The following is a 25935-nucleotide window of genomic DNA, read 5'->3' as shown; positions in this document are numbered from 1 at the left end:
AGATCCAGATTGTGGCAGTAGCCACAAAGGGCCTCTGGGGGATGAAACTCTGTGACTACGGGAAGGGTCAAGTCCCTGTTAGCACTGACATTGGATTATCCATTAGGACGCAGAGTGGATGCTGTAATTCTGATATCTTCCAGGGCTGTATGTCTATGTGGGGTGCACCAGCACAGCAGTGTAGGTAACTTTATCTACAGTAGTTTCAACCAAACTAACCTGGGAAACAACAGCAGTAAAGACAGACAGATATTCCAGACATAGCAGTGTCCTAAAGACAGATATCCTGGACCTAGCAGCAGCATCTAAGCTCCATCTAGCAACATTAAGCCACTCCTGTACAAGTGCTGTTGCCATCCACACTACCCAACTTGAAACAAGCATATCACAGCCATGCTGCAACCCCAAATTTTATTTCAGTGTAGACATTTGTAACAGGGATTTAACTGATATGTCTAAGTTAAAAGCACAGTTGTCCCTCTACATTCAAATGGGGAAGAAGATTCACCCCTCTAAAACTTGAGTGATTCCTGTAGATCCTGGTCTAGAAGGCAGCATACATGCTCTTAACATTGGGAAAGCCACTGTAAGCAGTGGAGTTTGGGTCAGAAGGTTGCTTTGGAAATCAGCTGCTGATCACCCCTCTATTCATGCTGTTTCCATGCTACAGTCCAGCAAACTAGTCTTCTTTCCAATAAGACAGAATGGGAGAGTGCATCCAGCTGGTTGAAAATGTTGAGCTCACAGGACCAAGAGACAGCTAGTTCAAAGCCATCCTCACAGAATGGACATGGCCAAGGCCCCATCTCCTCAGCGCCAGCCAGTCTACTCTGCAGAATTCCCTTGCTGATGTACAGCCGTGTTCGCCAGCTGCTCTACCAAAGTGCCCAGATTTGGTGAGATCAGAGCAGAGCCCAAGTGACTGGTAACACTATGCCAAATCTAAATCACAAGGGAACAAACTAAAGCTGTCATTTCTCAGATGAGAAGCTCCTTGAGATCCCACAGGAACTCTGTGGCAATGCCCAGGAAATAAAGGCGGATTTAATAACAAGACCACCCGCCTTCAGGATATTGCTTAACTTGCATTCCTACCTTGAGGCTTGCTTATAATCATCTGCTGTTCTTTCTGCAAAATTATTAGCCTCTTCCTCCAAAAGGAACACTCTGCTATAACACACCACCATATTGTTTCCCTCGTGCTACTGCCAAATTCAGCTGACTTTTCCCTTTTACCCATTTCAGTAGTCTTTTAATGATGTTCTATCACCAACGTTTTTCATCCCCCCACCCCCTCTCTTTTTTTCCCCCTTTTTTTGGAAGTACAAGCTTGCTGTCCTTGTTTCCATGCAGCAGAAACAGGTTCTTCCTCTACACTGAAGGGATCTGTGCAAACACCAGCAAAGATCATGTACCTGCATAAATGTACAGGGTGCTACTAAGTAAATGTAAATCATGTAACCTGCACCAGAAAAAACCTTAGCCAAGACCTTTTAGGTTCAATGTAAATTTTGTTACAAAAACTAGCACATATCAGTCTGAGGAAATTTTAGTTCCACAGCTTAAAGATCCACAAAGAGAGATGAGGGAAAGAAAGCTTTTGGGACACTCCTTGCTCCAACTTCTTCCCATTTCAAGGAACAGAATAAATTTGAATTAAATTCTACTTTGAAGCCTAATATTGTATGGCAGAGCCAGGATTTGCCTGTTAATATTGCACCTGGATTTGGAAGAGAATGTGTCAAAACAGTGGAAAATTATATAGCAGTGTAGCTAATCTGTCTAAGAGGGGAACTTTCACTTCACTTACCATTTGAAGGACACCAAAATATGACATCAGGTATCCAGACTCCACTGCTTCCAAGCCAAAGAAATCCATAGATATGATGGAAAACATAATCATGAACAAACCTAGAAGAAGGGTTAATGTAAAGAATACATCAATATACTAGTATTGGATACAGTGGCCCAGATCCTGCTCTGAATCACTCCCAGTACAAGCCAGTAGTTCTCCTGGGTTGCCAGCCTTGGATATAAACATGAGCAGAATCCTATTCAAAGTCATTGTAGTAATTTAATCTTTAAATATTAGCTTTTCTATCCCACTTACTTTCATCTTTAAATAGTGTGACTATGTAGGCTGCAGTTTCAGTTGTTTATTATAAACTGGTAAATATTTGTATCATCAAAGCCAGACTAACCATTAAGACAGCAAGAAAACATTTGTTCAGACAAGACTGTAACCATAAAAATAATCTGATTGGATTCTTCTCCCCTTTTGCCTGACTTCAGATTTTCACTATGGGGAACAACCCAGCGATACCAGGCAAAGTGCAGTGGTTTAACTGCACATCTCAGCAATGATGTCGGTGGCATGTGAAAAATTTCTTCTGTGGACCTATGGTGGTGTTGACACAAGCAGCCAGGGAAGTAAAGACAGAAACAGCACAGGCTGAATCTGCTTTTCAGCTGAGGTGATTTCTGAAAGTATAACGGAAAATGCCCGCTCAGTCTCAAATGAAAATACGACAGTGTGCGTTTCCCCATGGCCAAACACACACAAATACAGACATGCTTACACATGCTCCCACCCCACACAAAGAGCCAGCAAATTAAAAATATTATGACAAAACATTGCTCTTCAAGCGTGGTATTGGGTAGGAGTCTGCTGCTTCCACTACTGTTTTGTGGACCCAAGACAGACCAAGACAGTAGTAAATCTGGGTGGGGTGTGTGTGTGTGTGGGGGAGGGGGTGTGTGAACAACGCCAAACATGCCTGTTAGAGACCACTGATCCTTTTGGGGACAGAAGAAGAGAGTAGATGAGGTCTTGCCTTTTCTTGTAGGATCTTCTGAGTTAAAAAGACTGGGTAAAAAGGGAGCTGTGGCCTTCTCCTTCCTGAAAAAACAGGAGTCCAGGAGACAAAGTGTGAGGACTGAGAAGACAGCTGGTGGCCTGGGAAAGTCAGTCACTAACCCTGTGGCATGGGAAGGATTTGTGAGCTTCTCCTGGAAGGATGAAGAGAATGATCCCAAATTGCTGGTTAAAATGCCGTGGAGGACTTGCCCCCTAACAAATGAGCATCCAGAAGTCAAACTGCACCACTACCAATGGAGCACCTGCAGTAATAAGGACCTCCCTCCAAGCACCCCAAGTCTTTGCCTTCAGGCAGCACTACCCTCCCACCCCAGGACCTGCCACAAAGCCTTCCTGAACTCCACCAGAGACACATCTTCCTCCTTAATGGGAGCAGCTGCACTTCAGCTGCCCCCATGGCTCTGGGGGAGAGGCATGGGGGGCAGCAAGGGTGCCCTGCTCTGCTGCTCTACAGGTATTAGGAGAAGTTGCCAGGGAGCTGGGGCTCATGAAAATCTATGGCTTTGCCACACCCCTTCATGGAGAGTGCCCTGTCCTTAACCAGTTACTTTGAAATTGCTCACAGCTCGAGCCAGCTTAAGGTAACATGCAAATAACAGTATTTACTCACAACATCCAAATCAGACAACACGGTTGCACAAGTTTATAAAAGGCACACGTGAAGAAAGAAAAACCACACTTCATTTCACCTGTAGGAAGATCAGATTGAAGCGGGCCCTTCATCCTGCTACCCTCCTGCAGGTACTACCTAGGAGGGGCTTGTCCTTCCTACATACCTGGCGCTTCTTCCTGGCACCACATACCAGCTTGTACAGCTCCTCTCCCCTTTGAAGTCCCTTGTCAAGTTAAGGCAGATTTGGATCTTTGTCCTCCAAACAAGCTGCTTTCTTTTGGAGCAGAGGGATAGACTGTGCTCTTTAGTTAGCATTATACATTGCATGACTCCCCTGAAATGCAAAGGTCTGTTTTTCAGATGGGTGTCACCCCCTGTTTCTTCATGGTCTCTTAAAGCTACCTGAAGAAGGGAGACCACTTTGCCTCCCTTCCTTCAACAGCTAAGGGGCTCTTTTCCACTGGCAACACATTTCTTGGTGAAACTTACAAGGGGAGCCCCAGATCGAACTAAAAAAGATTTTATGCTCATCGCAACAAGCATTTCTTCCAGAAATCTCAGCAGGTTCCCATGTGGGTAGACTACAGGTCAGCTGAGTGCAGCCACATGTAATGATAAGGCTCAATCTACACTGCAAGGCTCAATGTATATAAAAAAATGGAAAATGGCAAAAAATACCCTCAGAAACCTTGCCTTTTTTGAGGTCTAAGCAAGGGGTGAACAACTCAGAAAAAAAACCCTGGGATCAGTGGGATGACTAACAAGAAAGGCAGAGAAATGGTTTGAAAGAATCAGAAATGAAGAGGAAAAGCACCAAGGAAGGAAAAACAGGAGTGCAAACTGTATTAAAAAACCAACCAACCAGCCAAAAGATGTGATATCTAAAAGTAGCCTGCTTTGGAGGGCCTCACTGCAAGATGGTGTGAAAAGGCAAGCGCAGCCTCTGGGGGACCATCTCGGCCCTCCTATACTGGACTGAAGTTGTGAAGGGATGCAGAGCCCTAGGGCTCACTGCAAAATCCTGTTTCATACGTGAAAGAAAATCCTTTTAAAAATGGGATGCAGGTGCTAAAACAATTGTGTTGAAACCAGGTTTTCCAAAGGGATTAGACAGCTAAAGATTCATACAAGCAGGTATTTTCAATATAACCAGTATTTTCAAGGCCCTAGTAATTTCTGGTCTGTAAGAGGTATGTTTGAGATTTTTATCCACTTGTTTTTCTTTCTGTCTCTTATCTACCACAATGAAATGAGGCTCTCTTTTCCCAGGTCAGTTGAGAATGTCATTTGCCCATGCTGGAGCCGTCTGCTGCCTGTCCAATCCCTGTCAACTCCCCTCCTGCGAGAGGCACACAGCCCATGTCTCTGTTTTTATGCAGCACAGGATGGAGGTTCCTAACCCTGTAAGCCCTCCTGGGGAGGCTCTTTCGGTCTCAAATAAGCTAATTTTAGACAACAATAAGATCCATAAGGAACAAAAGATTTTCTTTGGTGTATATCACAAACTTGTTTACAAAGTAAATAGAAAACAGTCTATAATTTAGGCAATCTAATTAATATACATTTGCAGCCTGAAGATGAAAAGTAAATGAGTTCATGAGGAGCTCAGCCTCCAGCTGTGAGCTGCAGAGAATAAGGTGATGGCCAGATCCCCTTTAAACTGCCATCAATTGGTCAGTCACTTCAAGTGGGGAGAGACCTGCAAAGAGAAGTCACTAGAATTTTAACCACTTCTTACTGCAGCGCGAGCACTATCCTTGTAGCAGGAGTGCCTCAACTGAACTCCTTTCTATCCTTACAGAAACTGCAAGCCATTCAGTGACACACTATTAAGCCTGCCTTAAATCTCAGCTTCACTGTCTCCATTCTCTTTGCCCAGAAACTGCCTTGCAGTTTGGGGCAGGAAATGTTTATCTTGTTTGGGTGCACATTTTTGCTTTGCATGGAGAAAGAAGAATGGATTTTCTGACAGGCAGAAATTTGCATTTCAGCAGGAATTACTAAAGTGTATCTTGCTTGGCCTTTGGAAAAAGGAGAGCGCACAGGAAATTACTGTGCAGATCTCATATAGATGTGGTCTCAGGCATTTTTAAACTGAGAAATGAATGCTACTTTAAGATGAGAAATGAGCCAGAATCAGCAAAGAAAACCCTCTTAAAATATCTGTCTCATTCTATGAGACACTATTTTATACACTTTTTAAAACACAGTTTTAAAAGTTTATCTTCTTAAGAACCAAAAAAAATGCACTATTAGGCAAGCCAGCGGTGCACTGAGACTGTATCCTGTGTCCAGTGGCAGGGGTAGAACTAACTGGCATAACTGATCTCAGCCAGTGCCAACTGCACACAAAAAGGAAAAAAGAAAATCAGAAATTCTTTACTTCCATGCATGTTATTCTACAACTCCAGTTGGACTTGTTCCCCCAGTGACACAGCAAGGAATAACAGATGAGCCTGACCAAGCCCAGAAATGCCACCCCCTTCCAATTCAGCCACACTCCACAGCCAAATCTACTTTCGTTTGTAAACTGAATTTACAGTTTACAAATTAGAATTTAATTTGTAAATCATGTTCACATTAATTAAACTTCACTGACTGCTCTAGACAAAAATGAACAGGAAAAAGATGCAAAGTCTAAAAGCTAAGGTACCTTAAGTCCTCTCTTAGGATCTCTGTTTGGAAGAGACGTGTCTTAGTTTGTTCAGATGCATGATGTACACATGTTTTGATGGGCACAAAATTCAATTATTGAAATCATCATCAAGAAAAACTGCACTTTTGAGTTTGGCTGGGAATACAATTTCGACCCTCTGTACCTGAGACTATCTGAATGCATCTAACATCAGGTTAGGAGCTGAATCCTTACTCCTTCATGATCAAATGCAACATGCTTTCAGTAACTTGAGACAAGCCTGGTCTACAATGTATGTCATCTTATTTTAAATACATCAGCAATCGCGAGTAATGGGTGAGATTTACCTATGGGAAGTCCAGCAAAGACCTTGACTATAAAAACTTCCATTACTCCTGGAAACTTCATCAGACGCAGGATTTCTCTGATGCTAAACAAGCTGCCAGACTGTGATGTGCCTACAGAAGACGACAGATTGATTGATACTCTATTTATACAGGTTAAGGGTAGACAGCAAGAAACTCTGAGACTGTCTGCTCAGGCTCACCACCCTCTGTCCCAAATGGCCCATCTCTGCTGCACCAGCTTTCTGCTGATGGCAGGAGGTTGGGAGCTGGAGCCAGGTCTACATGCAGAGGAACCCAGTAAGACAGTGGGATTGCCTCCCGTGCCAGATCAAACTAACCCCCAGAAAGGGGTCAACATTTACCTTTTCTGAGATGCATGTCAAGCACTGGGCTGAACGACTGCAATTCTATGTGGCAGAGTGACCGACATATAGGGGATAATAGTCTGCCATAAGCACAGCTTAGGCATTAAAGTGTCATTTCAAGGTCAGGACCTTTTTGCCCCTAAACGCAACTCTCGGGTCCTTCAGCAGTTCTTGCAGCATGTCAATCTGTCATCCTTATTAATGTATATTTTTATCAGAAATACTGAATACTTACTGTGCTCTGTCACATGCTGGTCTGACACTGGTTTAGTCTCCAAAGGGATCCAAACCACTGCTATCAGGGTATTAATGAGACTTCCCACCAGCCCAACATATATTGGAACAAAAATGCTGCAAACAGAAAAAATACAGATAACTGGATAAATATCATGAACAAGACATTTACATCTCCATCCTGCAAAGGCTTGAGCACTTGCATGAGGAACAATCCTCTTGAAGTCATGCTATGTACGGTTATAAAAGAGCTCACATCCTTTCATGGAGGGTTTGGACATGATCACAGTTTGAAATTTCACCAAAAGATGGCTATTGCTATCAAGATAGTTTATTGTTTTTATTAATAACAGACAATGCTTTTAAATACAACACTTTTAAATCTGTGTCAGGGAAAAAGAGCTCTTCTTGGTTTAATAAAGCTTAGAATCTTCCCACAGAAAGAACACCATCTGCTTGTTAGTATCCATCTAATCCCCATCTAATCTCAATTTCATTCACCCAAATATCATCTCACTCCTTGAAATTTCTCAGCGAAATCAAATGAAGCTAAAGAAAATGAAGAAAGTAACTCAAGATGATTAAGGATGGTAGAATACAGCCTGCAACCAGAACTAAACCCACTAGATGGTCTTTAAAAGTAACAAAGGGGCCTTTAAAAGTAACAAACAGGATTCACAAAACCTTCTAAGAAGGTAAACAGCACATTGACTGATGCACTTACTTTTCTCCAGAGGTGCCCACGACCAAAGCAACAACCTTTCAACTGCCCATCAGAGCCCCAACATTGAATCTCTAACAGAAGTGGGGACACATCCTTAGAATGTAGACACAGTGAACAGCAATTATTAACTATAGCTGTACAATGGTAAAAAGGTACAACTACAACTTATCTAAAAAACCCAAACTCAAACATGAAAAAAATCAATAGAGCTAGCAATTAGTCCTCAATTGTTGCTGTCCTCTTAAAAGAGAAGATTAGGGAATGACTCCTCCTAGTCTTTAAGGATTTGTGGGAAGATTTCACACTCTAAAAGGCTTTAACTCTGACAAACACAGGTAGAGCAAAGTCTAGGGCTTGAAGACTGAAACTCAGAGAAGCTCAGCTGAAAACAAAGGGAGAAGCTTGTTTTAACAGTGAGAACAATCATCTACTAAACTAACTCATTAACAGTTTCCCCAGTCATGGGATCCCAGTTAAAGGGTTTCCCTGAATATGTACTTAAAACCCACCCCAGGAAGCAAGTTTGGGGTGGGAATGTCCAGCAGAAACAACAAAGGCTGGTGTCATGCAGGGCACAAGACTAAGAGACCTTGGAGGCATTGAAATTTAAGCACTTGGACTTCAGCAAAGCAGAGAGGGATTCGGGGTCTGCAGATCCATGCAGACTGAAAACATGGTTGTGTCATCCCTGCATTCCCACCAACCCAAGCAGTAAAAAGAAGATGTAAAAGGGAGCTGTGAGCCACCAAACAGTGCTCCCTGTGAGCCTGCTGATGAAGGACCGCTCACTGCCTGAATTTTTACTACTGATTTTCTTGTCAGTCCATGGTGTATGTTTTTTATGAAATAACCAGCAACGTTAATTGTAAATGTCTCAAATTTCCTCCGTGCTAGACAAAGGTGAAGTCTGAATAATTTTTGAAGTATTATTTAAGTCACAGAGCAAAACGATCAAGGATTAAGATGCAAACAAGCAAGGAAAGCATCAAAGAAAAAATACATATATATATATATATATACACATACACACACACATTGCTGTTAATGGCAATGGCAAAAATCACAGTTGAATATTTTAATTCTCATTAATTATTCTTAATAACAACAAAGTCAGATACTATCTTTCTGCAAAGGGACTTCATGCAGTAATTTACACCTGCTGCTTTCCATCCACCAAGCTGTTCCACTAATTAACTCAGACCACAAAATTAGTCATTTACTGGATCATTACTTTTTATTTTTAATGCAGCAGATCGCCACTTTCTAATTTAAAATTATCTGCCAAACAATTCCCAAATTACTGAAATCAAATTTGTGGACAAATTTTTATCCAAGAAATCCATAATTTCTACTTTGCATTGCAATAAAAAGTAAATTTACTAACAAAATAAAAAAGATAAAATAACAAAAGTAGCTGCAGCTGGCTAAATGTTTGGTGGTTTTTTGGTTTGTGGCTTTTTTGGGGGGGGGTTATTTTTGAGGTTCTGTATTCCAGGTTTTCATTCTGATATGGAAAAAAAAAATCACAAAAACTTTCATTGGACAGAAAAACTTCCTTTCTGAACCTATTTTTTTTAATGGGATTGTCCAGAATCCCACATACTACTGTAAATATGTTTTACTATTCACATCCAGGTAGAATTAGAGCAAGCAATGAGGGAAGGATCCCCTAGTAAGCAAATAATGCAGTATTTCACTGCAAGCATATGACAATTCATTGCTGTGAAAGGGAGAGAAAAATCTTGACATTTTACATATTTGGGAAAACTTGGGCTTGATGTAATGGATTTGTGGAATTGTCTGTGGCTGGTCACTGAAGAAAGAGAAATCCAGTAAAATATGGAGCTCAAAACTGTGTTTCCCAGACAATCCTGAAATGTTAAAAATCCTCTGAAAATCCCTCTTCTTAAGCACAGCTTCCTGTAAGTGCTTTATCTTTTCCCACATGTTAAGCACTTTCATTCCTTGATGGAAAGGGAAAGGTGGTGAAGGTACACTCTCAAGTTAGTTGTTCCACAATCTCATCCTTCAGCAGGGATGAATGCTAAAATTTGCTGTAACTCACCTGTGTCCAGGAAAACACCTTTTGCATTTGTTTGTTTGCTCATTTAAGAAACATAAAGCAAAAACAAGGGTCATAAGAGTGCCATACTGACACAGCATGTTAATAATCTTTTTCTGATGTATCTTAATTTCCTTTCTGTTTCTGATGTTTCCCTTACAACCCATGTATTACAGATGATGACACCTCCTGTACCACTCCTTCAGTATGGCATCAATAGAGTGTATCCTCTCACTCCTACAGTGAAAGGCAAGTGTTTTACAAAGCAGCAGTGCTGGGCTGCTTTCCTACCATATTGTCACCTCTAAAGTCCCACAAGGATGGCCTTGGGAAGGTTAGGGGCTGCATACACTGTCTTTTCTTGTGTTGGGAAGACATAAATATTTACACTGCAATGTAAAGGGACATGGGTGCTAAAACCAGGGCACATGTGCTGAAATACTATTTCTGTCAGTGCGGGAGGCAAATGCCACTGGGCTGACAAGACAGTATTCTTGCTAGGATGCTGCTGGATGCTCAGCTAGAGCTGTTCCCTGTCACAGTCGATGGTGAAAACTCCACTTCCACCCTTGGATGTTGTTGGGGTGGGAGCTGCAGCCTTGCAGATGTGGGTGCAAAGGAGGGATTGGTGGCTTGGAGGAGTCCAGCAAGCAGGAGGAGGGAAAGGGAGGGCTTGCACCCCACAGTAGCCCTGAGGAACAGCACTTTGGCAAGGGGTATGGTGATGCTATTGCCACCAGCATAGAAAAGAGCTGGCAGTCAGCACTCTGCTGTGCTCACTGGATCCTTTTCTGCACATTAAGCAAGTAGAGGACCCAGAGGCAAGCTGTTGCTCTTATGGCCGAATGAAGAACAAGTGGCACAAATCAGAGCAACTAAGCTAAAGGTGTGCTGAACAAGGCTTGGATTGTGGTCACTTGTCTGGTTTTTTATTTAAGACTTAAACAATGAACTCTAATCTCTGCTGATATCAGCCAAAGTCCTTCTGCATTCAGTTTTGCCGGTTTGGCTTATCAGGAGGAAGCTTCACCAGGAAGGGATGCAGTGGCACTATTAAAAAGCAAACCAAGCAGGTTGCTCCCACAGGACCTTTTCCCATCCTCTTACCCTTCCTGCCCTCCCTTCCATCCCTCCTGGCTGTCCACAAACCAGCTATGTGGAACCAGAGTGAGCCCTGCCAAAACCAGAAGCAAATTTCCTGAGCAGGGCAGAAGAACAAAGGCTGTGGGCAGGACTAATACAATTAAATTAAAGGGAGTAAAAGGCTGCAGCAGCTTTGGCAGCTGAGTTCATTGTATGACCTCTTCCAGTTTCTTGTTGATTAGTAAGAGATTAAGAATCTTACTGTCCTGGGCTTTATGGTCACAATAGCCTGGGTAACTTTATCTGTGTACTTTAGCATATTACTTATACTTTTGCTTTTTCATCTAGAGGGAGAGTCTCTTGCTGACCTTAGTCAGCAGTTTTCCTTCTCCCCTGGGGATTTCTGATGGCAAAGCCTCTCAGGTTGTCAGCTAAGACCACAGCTGCCCACTATTCTTTGTTTTCAGCCCATGAAATGGAGGAATAAAGCTCATTGCCCTGTCCTGCATGGGACTCACATATCCCAAGGTCCTATCTGTCAGGAGGATGCAAAGATTCTAGCTGCAGGGAGTAAACAGTTGAACCTGGAGGAGGACTAGTTTTTGCAAACAGGAGCAGTTGCAGCTTACCCTGACTTAAAGCTTTCAGGTAAATAAGAAGAAAACATGAGCAGAGGGACCTGGAGCCCAGGAGCCCATAACATCTGCCAAGCACTGCCTATCAACCTAAGGAAAGCCTCTCCTTTTCACTTTCCTGAGGCCATTAGGCAAACGTAGTGGACGCATTAAAAGCATCCTTTTAAAGAGTTCTGAAGGATCTCAAAAAGTGGGATGGCCAGCCCAGGGCACACTTGCCACAGGAACATGGGTGTGCCTTGGTGCAAGACTCACTTGGTAGCCTGTGGCCATGGAGAAGGGACAACTGGCTGACAGTTAGGATTACCCACCTGGAAACTCCATCCTTAATGCTGGTGGGAAGGCAGAAATGATGATGAAAACATAAATAAGAACATCATGGTAAACAGATTAAACCCAAAGAAATCCTAGCATCCAAAGCCTTCTGGAGAAGAGTTGCATTCCTACCAATCTAACACTTAACCAGCCTCTGTATTTCCTGGCAGATAAATCCTAAGGTGCACCACACCTTCCAGGTGCAGCAAAGTGAGGACCTACTTCATGTTACTTCCCAACCTGCTCCCATCAGGTCAGTTAGTGTAAGGCAAATGAATGCAATCAGGGTTCAGTTCCTGAATTAAGACATGACAGTAACAGGTAACAGCAAGGGCTCACAACCTCCAACTCCTGTCACGTGCCCCTGAAGTCACAGGTTACACACAGGAAGGATGAAAAAAATATGGCAAAGCTTATAGCAAATGCAGGTCTTGGAAAGCAAGGCCTAGCCAAACAAATATGTGTGGGTGTGTATACATACATACATATCTACAAACACACGTGCAGAGCATTTCGCAGTAGCTGTGAAGCAATGCTTTCAGCAAAACTTCCATGAAAAACTCAATCCCACAAAGGCATTGCCATGAGGCAGTGTCACAGGAGCAGGAGAGAGGCCACTGATCAGGCATTTACAGGCATATGATATTTTCAACTCAAGACAGGGTGATTGAACAGAGTCCCTGCTGGTACCTGCCAGAGACAGTCCCCAGACAGTGCGGAGCAGAGATGGGCACCAGAGCCTCCTGCTTCCACCATGGAAGGCTACAACAAACCAACAGGCTTGGGCTCCAGCCCAAATTTCAGTTCCGTGCTCTGACCTTGCTGTGCTGCACTTCCCATCTTAGGTTTCCTGTCTGAAAAGGCTGAGACAATCCCATGGAGGTACATAGGGGTTGCTGTAAGCCAGCAGGCTGCATTCAGGCTGCATGTGCCACGAGATGGTATCAGTCGCTTTCTGATTAGCATTCCAGCCACAGACCCTGCTCTGCAAAACCCAGGAGAAAAACATGCTGGTGTAATTGCACAATTGAATGTTGCATCAATACAGTGATTCTTTCAAGGAGGAAACAGTTCCCAAACATTAAAGATCCCTGAGGATTAAAGGATCAATGTGTATTTCAGCAGTGAATGGGATTCTGTTTGTTTTCTTTCTCTTTTTCTTAATAAAGTCAAAGTTGAAGATGGAGACAGCACAGATTGTTTTTTAGTGACTCACTCCTACTTCAGAACTGCACTGCATAAAGCCAGCATTCATAGCTGGCCTAGATTCCTTAAAGGGGTCTGAAAGGACTCTCAAAATATTTCTTTGATTGCAGTTCAGCCACACCATCTGCTCATACCCTTAGAGGGGCAGCTATGGGTGAAAAAGAGCTGGTGAGTTAAAAAGCAAAGAAAAGCAAAAAAACGAAGTGAAAAAAGAAAGTTCAGGTGAAATCATGACACAAAGCCATGTGCTCCAGTAAACAGCTTTAAGTCCATAAGAAAGTGAGTGGTGACCACTATGTTCCTGATAACTTGGCGATACATAAACTTAGTACGCAACTTATTGTAAATTAGTGATGGTTTCATTCAAGGAACCTTGTTTTACTGCTTTGACAATGTTTGCTAAATGCATTTCATCTTTGACCCTTTGTGGCCTGGTCTATATTGTTGAGATTCCTCCTAAAGACCAAAAAAAAAAAAAAATAAAAATTCAAAACAAAACAAAAAAACACAAACCAAGCACAAAATTTCACCAAATTTTCTTGAATAAACAAACCCACAAAAGCCTCAACCAAAAGAAGAGTTATTGAGCCTAAAAAAATTTCACACTTTTCCTAGTATGTTTATGTGAATGTACAGAGCTAGTCCAGCTTCCACAACCCAGGGCAAAAAACAGCACAGTAACACAGATAAACCCAGACAACCCAACACTCTGCAGACTTCAAGGCAGCATTGCTGGTGCAGAGTGACCAGGACCCCCTCAGCACATTAATGGTGCCTTTGAGAGGAAAACAAACAAAAAAAAACCCACCCCAAATCTTTCCTTCTGTGGTTCCTACTCCCTGTCCTCAGGGACGAAACATCACACTAAAACATGAATAAGTGTGCTATGAGTCTGTCCCTGGCTCTCCTGTCCAATGAGAAAATGGTACGTTGAGCACAGAGCACAGTCAATGCCAGTTGAAGGAGCGTTAAATACTAAGAGGGAACAAATGTAGCCTCCAAGGGAGATGTGCCACACAAAGATGCCCTTTCTCACTTGGTTAGTTGTGGTCAGGTAGAAGGTACTTTACAAGAAGTAGGACAAATCGCCTGGGGTAAATCACTGGTATTTCACCATAACCCCTCAGTGAGACTCCTTTGGATGCAACTTTCACATTATTTCACTGGGAGCCTGGAATTTCTCTAGAGACAGAACATAAAACTTGAGTGGACAACCACCTCCACCCATGCATCAGCAGGAAAAGGAGGGCATTTACTGCCCTGATGAAACTGGAAACCATGAGCAGGGTGTCCTTTTTGCCGCATGTGGTTTAGATGAGGAGCAGCAGAAGTTGGCTGCTGATGGTTTGGGGAGAGGAGGAGGCTTTTTTTCAGTTGGTAAACTTGACAGCATTGAGATTTCACATCCATACCCTCACAGGGTGAGAAAGAGACATCTGCAGACAAGTGCTCATTCTACTGCTTATTTCTAATGGCAGCCACATCTGGAAAATTCTGATGATGGGAAAGGAAAAAAATATGAAGAGGGGTATGGGCAGCTTGCATGACCTGTTTCCATCAGACCTGGGCAAGGGAGGGATGCTGATGATTGACACTGGTGCATTAGCAGGGCAAAGAGCCAAGAGTGTAACAGTAAATGTAGGTCAGAGTTGCCATGTGTTGGAGACAACAGACATGGGATGGGACACAGCCAGGACCTCACAGCCATTCCCTAAGTCATTGGAGCCACCTGTGGCTTAACTTCCCTTAAGGGACATTCATTCCTGTGTGTTGTCACTAAACCAGTCAACGGAGGGTTACTAGTGGGACCCGACACTCCATATTGAAGAAAAAACTTCAGGTCAGTGCAAGGCACTGAATAAAAACACCTGGGCTTCTTCCACGGGGAGAAATTTCCTTTGGCAGAGCTCCCTGGGTAAACAGTGCTCTGCATGAGTGGATAAGGTTGGCTGTCCATCAGGGGCTCTGCAGCAACAAAGTGATCTGTCCCCCACTAGCCCCTGCTGCTGAGGAAATCCCAGGAACAAAAAGCAGCTTGAACTAACCAGCCCCTGACACAGCCCCAGCTCAGACACAGCAGATCCTGTTGCTGGGGTGTGAAGGAGATGGTTGTGGTCAGATGCTAATTCCCAGGCAGCTGGAGCAGCCTGGCCACACCAGACTGTTCTGCTGCCTGATCCAGCACAGTGCTCTTTAGAGGAACTTGTCTAATTGCAGAAAGAGGCGTATCAGTTATGCTTCAATAAGATGTGGGTGGATTTGAATGTTTTGCTCATAATCCATCACCAATTTCAAGTATCATTTATACTCATGTGCTGTTTTCTGATAAAATACCCTATTTTCAAATACTGCACTTTTCTAATTCAAAGCTTCACTTGCATGGTGATTGCTGCTTTTCCCTATTGCATGGCATAGACAGTCCTGTTGGTGTCTCGGTGCACCAAACACCTGCACATTTACATGAATTTATAACAAATGGGGGAATAAGATGCATTCCCCAAAAGATTCTAGCCAGCTGGCTGGCCAAGGCATTGCTTGACTCACACGCATATACAGTATCACCCTGTATGTCTAGAAATGGAAAAGAGTAGACAAGGACAAGGTATGACCTACACTCCCTGAATGAGGGCTTGCAACATCTGGCTTTGATCCCAGCAGTGCTAATACCAGATGAGCTGGGGCAGGTGAAGATAGGGACAGAAGTAGATGTAAGGGGTCAGTACTCACACCAGAGGCATCCCACTGGTGAGGCTGGGACATGTGCTCTTCAACTGGTCTGTGAACAATGTGGCACAGCAGTGAGGTAAGAAAGTTTGCCAAGGATACACAACTAAACAAGTACTGGAGAAAAGCGCATTCAGTGGGGAATTGCATATGGCCTTTACAGGGCTGAGGGATTGGGCAATAACATGGCAGCTATAAGTTAGTGCAGATTAAATTTAAAGTGATGAATGCAGGGAAAACAAGTCTTAAATTCACACATAAAATTATGATTTCTGAACTGCTTATTATTACTCAGGAGTGAGACATTTTTACTATCACAGACTATTCCACAAAATCATCAACTCAGTGCTGAGCTAATCAAACATTAGGGATTGCCATGAAGGAAACAGCAAGTGAACATAGAACCTCATGAAACCATTGTATAACCCCTTGGTTCCCCATTACTTTGAATAGTGCATGGAATCCTGGTCACCTTCTCTCAAAAAGGCATCTAAGAAGGGGGACATGCTCAGAGGACGGCAACAAAGGACAATTCATGGCAACTGGTTTTATGCTTGAGAAGGCTGAGAGCCTTCACCCCAGAAAGAAGAAGTACAAGGGACATCTAATAAAGGTTCTCAAGTTTTCAAGAAATCTGGAGCAGGGATTTAGGAATTGACAAACATGGTAATTTTCACCACAACAACTGGGAAGTATCAAACTAAACTGTTTGAGACTGATTTAAAAGAAAGAGAAAGGCCTAATTCTTCTTGCAACATATGGAAGGTCAGTGGAGTTTGTTGCTGCCATTATTGGGGAAGCAAAAGGTTGAGACAAATACAAGGAGAGATTAGATAAATACTTGGAAGAATGATGCATTGAAGGTTACTAAAGAGTCACAAATCACGTTTATTCATTCGTGTCAGGAAATCCCCTGAGCTGAAAATAGCTGGAGGCTGGAAAAGTAATCAGAAGTATTATGCAAGTTTGTCCCATTCTTTCTCTTCCCTAGGACTCTTACCATCATTTATATTGGAAAAGGATAAGGATACCAAATCACATTGAGATGCAAGTGCAATTTCCTCCTCCACAGTGAGAATCAAAGCATGTCTCCACCACCATTTCACAAATCAGACAGGCAATTTTTACTCATTCCCTTGAAAATGCTTCTCTTTTTTTGCAATCCTTAAACATTTCAGAATAAAAATAAGAATAACCACAACTCTTGCTGTGTGCATGGAACATGCTGTTAGGAAAAGATAATGCTACATTTCAGTGCAAGGAATGCTCATGTATCTTACCAAATGACTACTTAACACAAAGATGCAATCACCCATCTCTTCGTCTTTTTCTTGGATACTCTAAACAAAGCAATGCAAAGTAGTATTGCAAATTAATATTTTTTGGCGTTCTCCCCTACCTTCTTCTTCACAGGGGAGCTTTGCTTTCTAAAAGGTAGCAAAACCTTTAAGATTTTTTATTTTTAAATTATTTAATTAAGCAACAAAAGCTACTCTTCCAAGCTCAGAACATGGTAAATTATTAAAACGCTCAGTTTGGGTGTGTCGCTGGGTACGGACTCCCACACACAGACTGGTTAGAAGGTGAGCAGTGCTTGCTAGACTACTTGGTGACTCACCACTGAATGCATCATTAATTATATGTTACAGCATGTCTGACTTCATAGAATACTGTAGGTGGTGTGAAATAATCTTCGAATGAGTTAAGCTTTTTCTAGCTTTTATGAGGTTACAACACTTCAGACTCCAAAAGACTCAGCTGGGCAGGAAACTGTTGAGGATTAGCTATAGTAACCTGAGCTGCACTTGCAGCACATCAAGTCTCGACTCACACCAGTGGCTTTGGAGGATCTGCAAGTTTGGCATCGATTTGGGTTGTTACCTCTCTCCCATCCACTCACTCACTCAAAGCTGGCTCAAAGCAATGTGTGGGCAGAGCTGAATTTTGCTGCCCAAGGATGTGGGGTGGAGTCCGGGTAGTTCCTGAGAGGGGAAGGGATAGGATTTGGCTGGGAAAGAAAGCACAAAGAGAGCTCTAGTGAGCCAGGACCACTGTGTTTTCTGCTGGCACTGAGGAGAGAGGCGGTGACTCCTACTTGCAATCAGACCTCTCCCACCTTCCAAAACCAGACACACCCCCCAGATGCTCTGGCTTTCTGCAAAGAGCATGCCTTCTCGATATCCTGGCACAGGCAGATAGACAACAGGACTGTGGACAAACAGACTGATGCCATAGGTAACAAGCTATTCTACCAATGCTTGGAGGTGTCTCAGCATCAGCCCACCAAAGGAGTCTAGCTTGTTCCTCTGTCAGTCCCTTTTGCAAGCAGGGATCTGGCAAGGCTACTGCAAGAATCCCAGAGAGCAATCCTCATGTCACACAAAAACAAGGACTCCCTCCACACCCCACACCCACAGGCTATGAGGTAAATAAATAATGAAGACATTGACTAGCCAAGTCTGACACTTAAATTTCATCTGTTACCCAGACTGCATTCACGTGACTGACATTTTTAAGCTATGTAATCCTTGGCAAAACAAGTTAATTCTTTACCTTGAGGTAAGTAACTGTAAATGCAGCATCCTACCAGAGGTACAGCACAGACTGATCCAGACTTAGAACAAGTAGTGGCAGCCAACACCTCTTACTTCAAGGTGTGAAAAATCTTGCCATGTTTCATCAAGGGCACCAGCACCTTTTGTTTAATAAGACCTTTTAATGAAATAGGACACATTAGGACTAATTTTGTATGGGAAGCAGTGTTGGAATGCTAATACCCAAAAGTCACAAATAAAGCATTTCACATGACAGGTGGAAGACTTTTCAGCATCCCACTCCAACCTCTCTGGTTGCACAACAGGTCCCTTGAAACCAGTCCTTTCTCCAGCAAAGCAGAGCCTGAGGGCTGTGGTGCAGCTGATTTGATTTCATGAAGAGTTTGACCCCAGAAGGAGGAATCTGCATGAGATGAGTGGGTCACTCCATTTCAATAATGGGCGAAACCATTAATTGAAGGTGCACGGTTTACTTGTTTGGGCAGGCTTAGTATGCTCAAACCAGGAGTGGTATCCCTACTACTGTATTTACTGTACTCCTCCAATTAATTACTTTGTTTCCCTCATCCATAATGACAATGGTTTCTGCATGTTAAATATATTCAGAAAGTAAGCTTCTCTGTGTTTCATAGTTGCAAATTGTAGTAGCTTTCTCCTCTACAGTTTGTAGCAGAAACACTAGCAAAGGAAGGGCTAAGAAACTTCTCACTAATATACTTTCAATTTCTTTGTTTAGTGTAGTAGGAAATCATTTGTTTGGATTAAAAAGCACCTCCAATACTAACTGAAGTTGCTTGCACTTTTTTGAGCAACAAAATGAAAACAAATGTAATGCTTTTCATACCAGTCAAACATAATTGCAGTCACTTCTATGCGTCTTGCATATTTCGGTGGATTCCAGCATTGCCAAAGCCCTGAACAAGAATATCCTTTAGCTGAAGACCTGCTGCAACAATTGCATCTCAAGCTCTGCCTCACAGACCCTTGCTCTCAGTTGAGGCATTCCCCTTAGGGAGAAAGAACACTTCATTCTTCTCTCCACATTTCATCTTGGCCCCACTACAGAGACCACCTACACTGATGCCAGTTAGTATCAGCTGCATTATGCTGAACTGGTATTTATGGGAGCGCTCGGTGGGAACCACATCTTAGGCAGCCTCATGGGCATCTTTCCACCCAGCCACTCGCTTACAGCAGAAGCCTACTCCACTCACCACCAAATGTCAGCAACTGCAAACTACTTGATGGACTTGTACAGAAATCGAGAGCAGAGTGTTCACTGTATTTTTAGTTGTGTTTAATTGCAAATTAGTGGCTGGAAGCAAGGAGGGGTGAGCAATGTGTCTGCCTCCACCTGCCTGTAGAGGAGTTTGGAAACCTCCGATTATCCAGAACCATAGAATATTCTGAATTGGATGGAACCCACATGGGTCATTGTCCCAGTCCAGTTCCTAAGTGGAAGGCCCATACAGGGATCAAACCCACAACCTTGGTGTTATTAGCACCATGCTCTAACCAGCTGAGCCCACCTGCAGTGGGCAAAATGCTGGCCCACTGCACACTTGGGATTTGTTGTACCCGGAGGATTTACATTTCGAGCCATCTGGTGTTGAAAGAGCCAGAGCCCACACACTTTTTTGTCAGAACATCTTAGGGAACACCTGCATTTCAGGTGCTACAAACAGGTGACTGAAGGCAGCAAGGGGCCATGTTATTTAATGGCTGGCAGTAACAATGATTTTAGACTGACACTTGTGATATCCTGGAGCCTTGCAGAAGCTGGCTGCTTTCAGTGCACCAAGGAGGTCCACTTAAACAGATAAACTCACTGATGAGGAAATCATTTAGCTTTTGAGGTTGTTGGCTTTTTTCTTTACAGTGCACAGGGAAAAAACTATCTCTTTTCATCTCACATTGATTTTATTTTCAGCCGGACAGAAACATGAAAACAGACTCAATAGTGCTGCCAGGCCTGTTGGACATACATCTGTATGACACCATGGAAATACTGAGGTGTCCAAAGTACACAGATTCACAGATCTCAGTCCACATCAGTCCTTGTAATAGTTCCATTACAAAGTTTTCCTTTCTTACATACAGAAATAGACCCAATGTAGTGACAGCTGAAAAACTTCACAGTTTAAATCTGAAAATTTATCTTCATAACATCCCTGTGTGTGACAGTGGTATCAACACCCCAGTTGTACTCACAGGGAAATGAAGTTCAGAAAATGTAAGTGCCCTAGTAAGGTCCCATAAAGGTCATGATGGAAAAAAAAGCCCTAAAAATCAGGTGTCTCACATGCAAGTTTAGTGCTCAGACCAGTGGACCACAATTTTCCTCTCCTCTTTCTTTACCCTGGATCCCCCAAAAGCCATTTTCTGCCCCAGCCATAAGTCTGATGCAACAGGAACCCACAACTTGCTGTGTCTTGCAGCACCATGACAACACAACACCAGCAACTACATATTACAGCACCACTGATGAGAGAAGCACACACATGTAGGTTTTTGAATTGTGTGACATCCCTATTACTGTTTCAAGAATTCCTACCCAGGAGCCTTGACATTGCACACTGGTGTTTCCTGGCCCAGCTCAATAGGAACCAGCTGTCCTGGAAACAGCCTTAGTTAGCCCAAGGGACATATCCTGTAGCCCTGACTCAATTTTAAGAATGGATTTGAGTCAGTGGAAACTTGTCTGAGTGAAAACCACAGGCTAAGAGTAAAACAAGCCATGCGGATTCTGTGGAATTAGTAAGAAACTTTGTAATCCTGGCTGCATGGGGGACATAATGGAAAAGGGGTTGAAAAATACCAACTGGGAGCATCATGGAAAAGATGCAAGTTAGTAAAAAGCAAATGGTTTACAGGATCAAACTCAACATGAGAAGTGTAGATGTGCTGACTGCCAATCCTCATCAAAATGGCAGCACCCAATAAAAAGACCTCAGCCAGAGTGCAGAGATATGGATTAGCAGGAGAAAAGGACCTGAAATTCATTGCTCTTCAGTAAGTTATCAGATGGCAGCAGTCGAGTAAAAAAGATGATATGATTTTAGTACCAACATCTTTACCTTTAATCTCTGCTTCAGATTAAGGCTAGTAGTGGCCTCAGACTAAGTCCATATTTTTTGCTAAATTACATGAACTAACCACAAGTTACTGTATTTACAGATATAGTCAACAAATCCTGTATCTCAACTACACTAATACTATGATATCCTAAAAGCAAAGCACCACGGAATTTGAAGGTGTTAGGGATGTTCCTTTGGGGTTGCTTTAAGTCTGGTTAATATTTCCCTTTAATTTCTTCCACAGACCTACTTCTGGTAAAATCCAAACATGACTCAAAAAGAGAAGAGAGTATTAAAAGATCACTAAACATGTGGAAAAAGTTATCCTAGAGGGAATATGAAAGCCATCTGCCCATGACTCCCTCTGCACTGTCCCACAGATGCGAACAGCAAGAGATTGATGCTCAGGTGGTGAACACAAAGTGGTCAACACTGGTCTTGCTGGCATAAAAAAAAAACTGCACACCCAGCTATCCAGAGAGGTTGTTTAGCTAAGAGCATATTAGCCCCTAGGCTAGCCAAGACTTTATCGGTTGGAAAGTCCCAATCATGAGTTCTAGCTGCAACGGGAGAAAAAAAGAAAGAAGCAGGGAAAGAACAGAACAGGCAGGACAAGCCTGAACATGTTCAGTTTGTCCTTCCTACATTACAATTATATCCTCATTCCTCAGAGGAAAAGGCAGATCAAAGATGCAATAAATCCCCTTCTAGTCCTATGCTTCTCAGGAACGTCACTGAAATGGAACTCAAGTGGTTCCCAGAGATAAGGCGACAAAATAAAATTAAACCCTTCCCTACAGCTACACATTGGTAAAATATCATCAGAGAAATAGAGGCACCATTCAGACATAACTGTGACATTCATCTGAGAAGACAGAACTTACCTTGGAGGTTTCAAGCTGATCAATTTCGTATGCTGCTCTCCATTGCCTCTATGGCTCATATTAACTTCATTTTATGGGTTGGATGCAATTTTATTGTCAGGAAATATGATTCCCTTTTGGAGTCCAACTTGATAAATGCTTCAGTTTAGGTCCCAAGAAATTTGGACTCAAGCACTATAGAGCATAGGATGGCTTTGGAGCAGGCAAAGCCTTAGGGACCAGTAAAACAGCCACCAAACAGGAGATTTCCAAAGCTTTTCTTTCATCCCCTCAGGCCAACAAATGGAACAAAGAAAAGAAATAGAGTTGAAAGACAAGGCAGGAAGCATGCTCAAGATGGACCTGAGAGGTCTCCAAGGGCATACCCACCCCATCCTCTCTCCCTCTTAAACCAAATAAAGCAAAACCAAAGGCATGAAACATAATGACAGCACAGGGAGTAAAGAAGTGGCAAGGGGAAAATAATTGGATTTTCAGCTAAAACCATGAGTCCCTAAACAGTCCTAGGGAGAAAAACACTTGACAGTTGCAAACTTAGACATGGATGGGACAGGTAGAAACAAAAGGCTTGATCATCTTTCATCAAACAACACAGAAACCATCAAGCACTTACGTTTAAAGGTTACAACAGAGTGAAACAACATTTTTAAAAAAATATTTTTTAATCTCCTTCACCAAGACTTTGATAGAGTATGGAAATCACTCTGCACATCATCCCAGCTCTAGGGTCTCATTTCTGATGTACTTTGATGTAACTGTTACAAACTTTAAGCTGGCACAGGACAGACACCTTTTCTAACCATAATGGGCCTGCGTAAGAACTTAATTACCCAAATGGGAAGCCATAAATACTGCAGCCTGACGCAGTTCGGGTACACTGGACTTTTTCCTGCCTTTCACTGGGTCAGGGAATTTCTTTCCACCCTACAGTCCTTAGGAAGGGGCCACATGGCTGAAGGAGTCAGCAGTCATGAATAATCAGGGAGGGACTTCTCCAGAACAAGGCAGCAATGTGAAAAAGTCTTTCTTTTGGGGTGACATTTGCATGACTGAGGGATGACATAATAAGTTCACAAACAAAAAAGGCTTTATACCCTCATGGTGGCTTTTGAAACCTCTCTGCACTGACTTAGTCCTTCTTTCTGTACAGAAGCATCACATTTTGGGGGCAGGAATTTAAGATCCATCTGCATCAGGTCAATTGCCTTCTCTGCAGGCCTGGCTGTATCTCATTCTTTCTGACTAACGCAATCCTACAACCTGCATTAATGATACTGTTTTATGGGGCACAGAATTTCACTGTAGGACTGAAGTGATTTATTTCTGCTCTGGTATAAGGGCATAAGAGGCAGGCCTAGAGTGACAGACCTGTTTGGATGGGAGAACCATCAACATACAGCTGCAGCCACCACAAGAAGTAAGGCCAGTGCCTGGACATCAGCTTACAGTGATGGAGCGGAAAGAAAAGGTAGAAGCGGTATTGCCAGAGAGTGAAAGAGGAGCAGCATATTAAGACCACACCCTCCTCCCCATTAAAAAAAGACAAAAAACAATAACAAGCCCCCCCTTTAGATGCTTGGGAGCTACTGAGAGAGTTAAACAGAAAAGGAGTTGCTGAAGTGCAGCCAGAGGAGCTGCATGCCAGGACACATTTCTGCAAAGGCAGGCCAAGCACTGTGTACCACCAGGGCACCAAACTGGTGCTGGAAACCCAGCCAGGGTGTAAACACATGGTGCAGATGATAAGACTGAAGCAGAACTAATGTTTCATTTCCAGCATGGGCTGTTTTCCAGATGTGAACCTCTGCTGAGAGTTAACTGAAAGGCATTCAAAACTCTGGACAAAAAAACCCCTTTACTTTGGAGCTAACTTGTTTTTTAAGGAGAGGGCTGAGCCAAGATCCGAAGACTAAGAATCGCATAGTTTAGACCCCCACAGAAAATTGTCTGGGGACTTTCAGAGTGGTGAAGCAGGCACTACAGGAAAGATGGATGCTGGACCAAACCCAGCCTCCCAAGCCTAAGGGGATTTGCTCATGTTGCCGAGAGCAGGGAAACCGTTTCTCACCAGTATAGGAAATCGAGTGCTTGGCAACAAAGAAGGCAGCTCTCCCACAACTCTAGTTACGCAAACAGCTGCCTTCTGCTGGGTTTCAACATGCTTCACTGCTCCAAAAATAATTTCCTGCTTGATTTGATACCATTAGCAGGAGCACAGAACGCAGCATGAACAATCATGCCACTTCACACTGGATCCAGCTAGCCACTGGATTCTAGCAAAAGCCTTGATTTCTTGTTTTGGCAGAGGGGTCTGATTGCACAGGAGGAAAGGTAAGTGGGGTGATGGCATAGCCTTCTCTTCCTCTGTGAAGGGTTTTGACGCAAGTCTGGACAAAAGTACCTGTCACGTTTCTCCTTCCAGTCCCCTTTCCAGCGCTGACATTTCCCAGCCCTTACAGCTCATAACACTCATAACATATAACCAACACTCATCAACCAAGCAGAAATCAATGCCAATATAAAGTTCAATGACAAAGTCACTGCCTGCTGGGCAATTAGGAACTCTGCTGATCTCAGACAGAATTGCTGGAATTCCCCCACAGCACAAGCACCCAAAAGCTACTATCACACCTTCCTGCATTCCCCACTGGATGACTTCGTGTCCCCTTTGGGTGTTGCTGGAGTAATACCAGTACAGTCCAGCGCTTTGGGAACAGCAGCACTTTCTGTTCCTAGCTGGACTGGAATTTGGATATCAAATTTTGCCCTTAGGTGCATCTGATTTCCTGTTCCCTATTCCCAGCCCAGGCATCTGCATGCCCCCCTCCCAAGGGCATGCCTTGGGGGGATTTCTCCAGGGGCCTTCATCACCAGGGCTTTGAAAACCTCAAGTAGTACAGAGAGTTAAAGATTCCAAGGCCCAGCACATCAGCACCACTCACCATGGCTTGTGCACCACCAACAGCACAGCACACCAGCCTCCCCAACTCAGGGCCTTTACACAGCGGTTAGCTGGTATCTTCTAGATGAAATTCAAGTAATGTTTAGCAAAGAAATGAAGCAGCAAAGTAGAACTCAATGTCACCCATTAAAACAGCAGCTTGAAAGCAGGATACAGAACCTGAGAGCATGACCACAAAATTGGCCAATTTTAAGGCAATTTTGAAATAAAAGTTGTGCAATCATTCATGTTTATACTTCTACATTTTATGCCCAAAGTGACCATGAGGGACCATTTAATCTGATCTGCATCACATGAGTCTCACCAACCTCTTTTGTCCCCGGTCATCCTTTGAGCCACACAATGGCATATAAAAGATGTCCCTTGGCCATGACTAGGAGAGCATAAAGGGTGATGAACCCACCCTGCTTTTGGGAAGCTTTGGCAGAAACTAACCTTGGAAGGTAAAGCCATAAAAAAAGAGGACAAGTCCCATCAGCTGTCCTGCAGAGGACACAACTGCAGGATGACATCCCAGCTTTCACACACAAGACAAAACGTGCATCTGAGCTGACTGAAATGCCAGGTGAAGCCCCTCCTGACACAGCCACACTAAAAGGGAATAACTCTGCAAAGACGATGACTCCTCAGGTGTTA

The 25935-nt window shown here is 43.2% G+C and overlaps 1 protein-coding gene across 2 annotated transcripts in view; it reads right to left on the bottom strand.

Annotated features, from left to right (window-relative positions):
• SLC67A1 (solute carrier family 67 member 1) overlaps positions 1–25935 on the bottom strand; it is a 79984-nt gene that overhangs the window by 17323 nt on the left and 36726 nt on the right. For both annotated transcript variants that reach the window (XM_071558813.1, XM_071558812.1), the window contains exons 6-8: positions 7074–7189; positions 6474–6584; positions 1811–1911 (exon numbers count right to left, since the gene is read on the bottom strand). In XM_071558813.1, the coding sequence (XP_071414914.1) occupies positions 1811–1911; positions 6474–6584; positions 7074–7189 (328 nt within the window). The remainder of the gene's footprint in view (positions 1–1810; positions 1912–6473; positions 6585–7073; positions 7190–25935) is intronic.

Source organism: Pithys albifrons, chromosome 6 (genome assembly GCF_047495875.1).
Source record: "Pithys albifrons albifrons isolate INPA30051 chromosome 6, PitAlb_v1, whole genome shotgun sequence".
In the NCBI taxonomy this organism is placed as follows: domain Eukaryota; kingdom Metazoa; phylum Chordata; class Aves; order Passeriformes; family Thamnophilidae; genus Pithys; species Pithys albifrons.
Note: the sequence above shows the minus strand (reverse complement) of the source record. Positions and strands in the feature narration are given on the sequence as shown.